The sequence below is a fragment of the Condylostylus longicornis genome, unplaced genomic scaffold, assembly GCF_029603195.1.
Source record: "Condylostylus longicornis isolate FDR11 unplaced genomic scaffold, ASM2960319v2 ptg000179l, whole genome shotgun sequence".
Taxonomy (NCBI): Eukaryota; Metazoa; Arthropoda; class Insecta; order Diptera; family Dolichopodidae; genus Condylostylus; species Condylostylus longicornis.
Window position 1 is genome coordinate 498,702 of NW_026578147.1, and position 7,135 is coordinate 505,836.

Genomic DNA, 7,135 nt, shown 5'->3' on the forward strand with positions numbered 1-7,135 from the left:
TTTAAATTACTATAATAATTTTTATTTGGTATATATTAAAAAAAATAAAACAAAAAATTTAAACAAAATAAAAAAAAAAAATTGTGAAAATAATATAAAAAAATCGGATGTGATCAACACATAACCGACCGCAATGTGTATTGTTTAGTTAAGTGAAAGTGTTACAGAATATTATAAAAATGTCTGTAGATACCTCTTTCCAATTTTTAGGACATTAGTAACCTTATAGTTAACATACCTAGAACAATGTAAATTTGGCGCTTAGTAGAGTTTCGCTTTGTACTACCTGAAAAATTACGACAATATCTAGGCAAGCATCGATCCAATAAGCTTCTGGCTATCAGACTGTAACGCTACCCACCATGCTACGCAGTACCTTCAATTTCCCTTTATAATTCTATATTTCATTTATATTTCGTATAACTCTTCAAAAACCATCCTATTTTACATTATATGTATATGCTTCTTCTCAGGTGCTATACCTAGGGTCCCAGAAAAATCTGACTTTGGAACTTTTTAGCCCTGAAATAGCTCTATTTTGAGATTTTCTGAAAAAATTTTTGAACAACAAAAGCACATTTTTCTTTTATACTTTATATAATTAGAAACACAAACCAAGAAAAAAATGATACGTTTTACGTTATTATTAGAAACACAAACAGAAAAATAAATAATATTTTCAAATATTATTTATTTCTCCGAAAAACTGTAAAATGCTAAATTCTAATACATTCATATGTACATACATATATATGAATAAAATTTTTACTTTGTTTTTGCCTTTTTTTTATTTGAAAAATTCAATTCTATATTTTCACCCACAGTTTTAAAAAAATAGATATACATTCATAATTATGCATGTTTGTACTTAAAATTTAATTTCTAGTTGTTCCAATATAAAATTTCAAAACGTTCAATTCTAATACATTTATATGTACATGCGCTCATATGTTCGAGCGAAAAACTCTAAAATCCTAAATTCTAATATATAGATATGTACATACATATATTTGAATAAAAGTATTATTTTATTTATGTTTAACCTTTTTTTTATTTGAAAAATTCATTTCTGTATCCCATGATTTAATAATCCCCCATGATTTAATAATTACGAGTATGTGTTTAAAATTTATATCTATATGCCAAACCATAGTTTTGAATATTATTGAATTCATATAGAAAGCTTAAAAAAAACTAGTTAGGAAGCTTTAAACAAATATACATAATTACATATTTATGTACTGTGAATGTTTCCAAACTATGGTAAGAATATTTTTTTGGAAATTTTCTTTAAACTTTTATAATAGTATTTATCTGTTATATATTAAAAAAAATAAAACAAAAAATTTAAACAAAATATAAAAGAAAAAAAGTTTTCAAAGTAATCCCAAAAAAGAAAACTACGGCAATATTCAGGCAAGCATCGATCCAATGCTTTTCTGGTTATCAGACTACCACGCTACCCACCAGGCTATGCCGTACCACAAGTTTCCCTTTATAATTCTATATTTTATTCATATTTCGTACAACTCTTCAACATATAATGTAAAACAGGATGGTTTTTGAAGAGTTATACCAAATATGAATAAAATATAGAATTACAAGGGGAAATTCAAGATACTGTGTAACCTGGTAGATAGCGTGGCAGTCTGATAAAAAGAAGGTTATTGGATCGATGCTTACCTAGATGTTGTCGTGTTTTCCTTTTTTTGGATTATTTTAAAAAAAATTTTTTTTATTTTCTTTAAATTTTTTGTTTTATTTTTTTTTTTAATATATAACAGATAAATATTATTATAAAAGTTTTGGAAAAATTCGCAAAAATTTACAGAAATAAATTTTTCAAGTAAAGAAAAGGTTTAGGCACAAGTAAAATATTATTTTTATTCAAATATATGCATGTACTCGTACATATGAATTAATTTAAAATTGAACATTTTAAAATTTTTCGTTCGCAAAAAGGTTTAGGCAAAAACAAAATAATAATTGTATTCAAATATATGTTCGTACATATAAATGCTATTTTTCAAATAAAAAAAAGGTTTAGGTATAAATAAAAAGTAGTATAGATATGCGGGGTCTGGGCCTGTCAGATGACGTTAAAAATATTTTGACAGCTGGTAATTAGAATTGGTATTATGAGATTGAATAAGATGATATTTTGGAGGAGTATTATGAAATTGAAATGATGATGAAGTTGAGTTGCAGTAGGTGTTGTGTTTTAGCACGTTGTAGAAGCAAGCGCCGGAGTTGTAGCAGCTTCTGAGAGCCGAGTTGTAGCGGGTTCTAGGAGCCGAGTTTTAGCGGGTTCTAAGAGCCGAGTTTAGCAGGTTCTAAGAGCCAGAGGAGGTTCGGGCCAGGTTATAAAGGTTGGGGCAGTTGAGTTGTAGCAGGTTCTAAGAGTTGGGGCAGTTGAGTTTTAGCAGGTTCTAGGAGTTGGAGGAGGAGGAGCCGCGAAATTGTCATAAAAATGTAAAATGAAAACTTTTGATATAAGAAAATTTAAAAAATATTTTTGCGGTTTTTTTTAAGTTTTATAAAAGACAAGAAATTTTATTAAAACTGTATTATAAAAATTAATACGATACTATACTGTATGATCTTGAAAAATGACGTCAACAGATTTTCTACAATATTATGAAATGATAATTATTACAAAGTAATATTATATCATGATAATAAAGAAAAAACTTTAAAAATTGATTGTCAAGAGTACATCGTAACTGTTGCTAAAAGACTTACAAGCAGTGGTGAGTTGGAGACATATACCGCTTTCAATACTGATTATCAGTCTTCAGCAGATACAATATTAGATTTACGCAAGGTAAAGCAAACTTACCATATGGAAATATTTTTAAATATTTTAATTTTCAAATAATTTTTAATGTATATTGAATATGCTAAATTTCAAATAATTTTTATTGTATTTTGAATATATGCTGGAAATAAAAGAAGTTTTAAATAAAACAGATTTAATAAAATTAAATCTGTTTTATTTTTCCAAGAATTGTAGATCGATGGAAAACCAAGCTATTTTACAAAACTTTATCATTTTTAGTTTTTACAATTTTTTCTACTAAATAAACGTCATTATCTTTAGATTTAAGCAGCTCATATTCATAGAAACTACCCTCAATTGGTTTACCTTTGTAGTCTTTCAATAAATATGTTACTAATATCTGTACTTTTCTTATCTTGAATATTTCGGAAGTCCAGTTGGGTGTATAACCTTTTTCAAAAACATGTTTAAACTTGCTTATCCGAGTCACCAATTTTGAATTTACGTCGTTGTGAAATCTTAATATGATTGTATGCCCTTGGCCTTGACAACAACTCATTAGCATTATTTTTATTTATATCTGCTGGACGTCTTTGTATGGTTCGATCCTTTGTAAGATTGTATTGGTCAACTATTATATCAGTTATATCTTTCCATTTATAATTTCCACTGAAGTTGAATTCTTTCCACATTTTTTCTATTAAAGTTCGGTTGAAACGTTCCACAATAGAGGCCTTTAATGAGCTTTATGTAGAATAATTATAATTTTATAATAACTTTTATAATAACTCCACGTCCTTGAAATTTTCTTTTTGATGGCTTATTCAACTCTTCAACAACAGCTCTCTTACTCATCTTAACCATAAATAATTAAAACAAATTTTTTATTATAAATTCTTATTTTATTTTTTTTTTATTTTTTCATACAATCGCATTAGCTTTAGAATTATAAGCATTATTTTTTAAGCTGAAAAGCACGGACAAGTTTCAGGTAAAGAATCGGAACAATGCGAAGAATATGGGCATATTGAATAATGGAATCCATGGTCCTCTATAAATATCTGAGTAGAGTCTTTGAATTGCAGTAAAAATTTAAAATGATCCTTTGATTTATTATAATGCTCCTCTAATAAATTATCCTCACATTTATTTAAAAAAATATTTAATTTATATCCTATTCGCGATATATGTATCTATTTTGAAGTCGCAGCTGTTCAATATATTATATTGATCTATCTCACTTTTTCTTCCTTATAATTGCATTGATTTTTTAGTAAAATATGCTTCCATAAAGGCTTCATTTAAAGTCCCTATTCCATTATCTACATATATTTTTTTAGCAGTATCATTGTTATTTATTGGGGATCTTAAGCTTATTAATTGTTTATTTTGAATATCATAATCTCCATCCAAATTTGGTTGAAACCCAATTGTTTGAAAAAATTTTAGCTTCGTTAAAAGCATATGGATTATTTCGACTATGGCCGAGCATATCTATGCTCATTATGTTAGTGATGACGTATTTCAAATATTATTCGATTATATTAACTTCCCTTAGTTCTTAGATTATTATCATTAGAATCATCCCCATAGGTATATTGAACCGACTGCTTTGAATACATCATAGAGGATGTCTGGGACTTTATAGTAAATTTCACTTTAGTTAAAGATTCCTCTATTTTTTTCCTCGTGTGTTATATTCGTGAATGTAGAGCTTTTTAATAATATTTTGATATTTAAATCCCTTATCCAGTTCGTTATTTGACTTCGTAGCGAGTAATTGTGTAGCGATCGTAAATTTAACAAGCAGAAAAAATAGAAAAATATATAAAAATAAGTCGTAAACGAACGCCCCATCTTTTTTCCGATGCTGAATCACCAGCAAAAATGGATAGTAATTCTAAAAAACAACGAGGAAAAGTAAATTTGGATGTACCCACTACTAATTATTATGCTCCTTTAATGCAAATTAGCATTTGTGATGGTATGGATAGTGAAAATAATGATAATTCAATTGCAAATACTAATAATCCAATAGTAGATGCTAATAATAAAAATCTATAAAAAGTAAATTCATACCACCAGTAACTTTAATTAAAAACAACACTAATTTCGTTCATAATTTAATGAAAGAAATTAAAATAAACAATTATTACATAAAAACAATATCTTTAAATATAAAAATTTATTGTAAAAGCACATTAGATTACACACTACTTTGTGACACACTTAAAACAGAAAAATGTGAATGTGATTTTAAAAACTGTAAATCATTTTGTCTGGGTTAGATAAAACTGACTCAAGTGAACTTAAATCAACCTTAAAAAACTTAGATTTAAAATACATTGATGTTAAGGAAATAACCACAAACAATTTATATAATAAACAAATATTTTTATACTTAATTTACTTTGAAAATAAAAGTATTAAAATGCATGACTTAAAAACAAATTTTTGCTATATTAATCGCACTAAGGTTAAATGGAATTACAAACTAAAAAATCAAAACAAATATACACAACGCCACAATTGCCAGTAGTTTGGCCATGGTGCAAAAAATTGCCATATCAAGCCCTACTGTGCATACTGCGCTGAAAATCATCTTTCAACAAATTGTCCAAATAAAAATAAACAAAAATGCGCTAATTGTAAAGGCGCACATTTTTCTACCGAAAACACTTGTCCGAATAGACAAGCTTTTGTCAACATGAGAGCACGAAACAGCACTAAAAAGGCCGCCGGTCCAAATAAAACTAAAAATTTTATATCGATTTCCTGTTACTCTTGGTAATAAAAATCAACAACAACCTAATATATTCTAGAAGAATTTCCAACAAATTGATAATAACATTAATAGTAACCCTAATTTGAATTTAAGTAATTCTAATACTAACATCAATAATATTACAAATACTAAAGAATCAAATATGAATTCAGGTAATAATAAAAACCTAATTACACTTGATGAAATTATAAATCTTACAAATGAAATTCTGTCCAAGTTAAGTCTCTGCACTAATAAACAACAACAATTTTGTGTTATTACTGAATTAGCAACAAAATATTTATATAATAATCATGTATCATAAAACAAGTCTTAAATTAACTCATATTATCGAATGTTTATTACATTCATATTTTTGTAGTTCATTTTTTGAAATTATTTTTATACTTATAATTTTAAGCATAACTCATCAAATTTTTTTTGTTTCATAAATATGAATAATATAAATATAAAGCTTAAAATTGTCACATGGAATGCCAGATCATTCTACAAAAAAAGAATTGAAACTTTTAATTTCTTAAAAACATATGAAGTTGATATTGCCTTAATTAGTGAAACATGGTTAACTTCAAAAGATAAAATCAACAATGATTACTATCACATATACAGAGTTGATCGTGGTTCCGCGAGGGGAGGTGGAGTAGCTATAATTATTTCAAAACGCTTAATTTATTCACAGTTTATTAAAATCTATTGAAACTAAATGCATAGAAAATATTGTTGTGGAAATTATCTTGGATGACAAGATTCCTCTAAAAATTGTGTCAGTTTATTTTCCCGGAAATAAGGCTAAAATTATACGAAATGAAAATTATCCCCTGATAATAAAGAATTAAAAAACTTGTTCAAATCTGACATTTTGAAATTTTCTAGGATAAGCAGAAATTATTTAATTGGGGGAGACCTTAAAGCCAGAAATAGATTCTGGGGATGTAATAGAGCTAATGGCTGGGGAAATATTTTGAATGATCTAAATACTAGAGATGACAACTTTTGTATCCTTTTCCCACCAGATCCTACATACATCCCATCTAATGATACTTGTATGCCATCTGTTATTGATCTTTTTCTTACAAATAATTCTAATTTATTTACACAGCCGGTAACCCTTAATAATTTATCGTCTGACCATCTACCTGTATGTATTGAACTAGATAGTACCTATCAAATATCGGTTCCTACTAAGGCGATTAAGACATTCAATAAACCATTTCCTACGTCTATACAAACTCTAATTAATACAAGAAATGTTATTAGAAGAAAATGGATTAAATTCAGGCAATTAATATTCAAAGCTCAATTAAAACATATCAATTGTTTAATTAAAAACAAAATTTTAGAACACAGAAATATAGGTTGGAATAAGACTCTAAACTCCTTAGACACAAATAGTAAACCAATGTGGAATTTGTGCAAAATTATTAAAAACAAAAATCGAAATATTCCTGTTTTGAAAGTAAATAATGATAAATACATTACAATGAACGGAAAAGCCAATGTTCTGGCAGAGGTTTTCCATTCTAAACATAATAAAACCTTGAATTTTAAAAATTCTGAATTACAATACACAA

At 27.0% G+C, this 7,135-nt stretch overlaps 1 protein-coding gene across 1 annotated transcript; it reads left to right on the forward strand.

Moving 5' to 3' along the window:
• Positions 1-4,666: 4,666 nt before the first annotated feature.
• Positions 4,667-6,929, forward strand: LOC129616317 (homeobox protein 3-like). The gene is made up of 5 exons (XM_055531925.1): positions 4,667-4,816; positions 5,602-5,859; positions 6,019-6,242; positions 6,438-6,842; positions 6,905-6,929. Exons 1-5 carry the CDS (start codon positions 4,667-4,669, stop codon positions 6,927-6,929), a joined length of 1,062 nt encoding a protein of 353 aa, XP_055387900.1.
• Positions 6,930-7,135: the final 206 nt, after the last annotated feature.

Bases quoted from the DNA above. Each gene is read 5' to 3' on its own strand.
- LOC129616317 (XM_055531925.1), top strand. From the start codon at position 4,667: ATGGATAGTAATTCTAAAAAACAACGAGGAAAAGTAAATTTGGATGTA. The intron at 5,860-6,018 runs GTATCATAAAAC...ATAAATATAAAG, and splicing joins AATATTTATATAATAATCAT to CTTAAAATTGTCACATGGAA. The intron at 6,243-6,437 runs GTTTATTAAAAT...GAAATTTTCTAG, and splicing joins AAACGCTTAATTTATTCACA to GATAAGCAGAAATTATTTAA.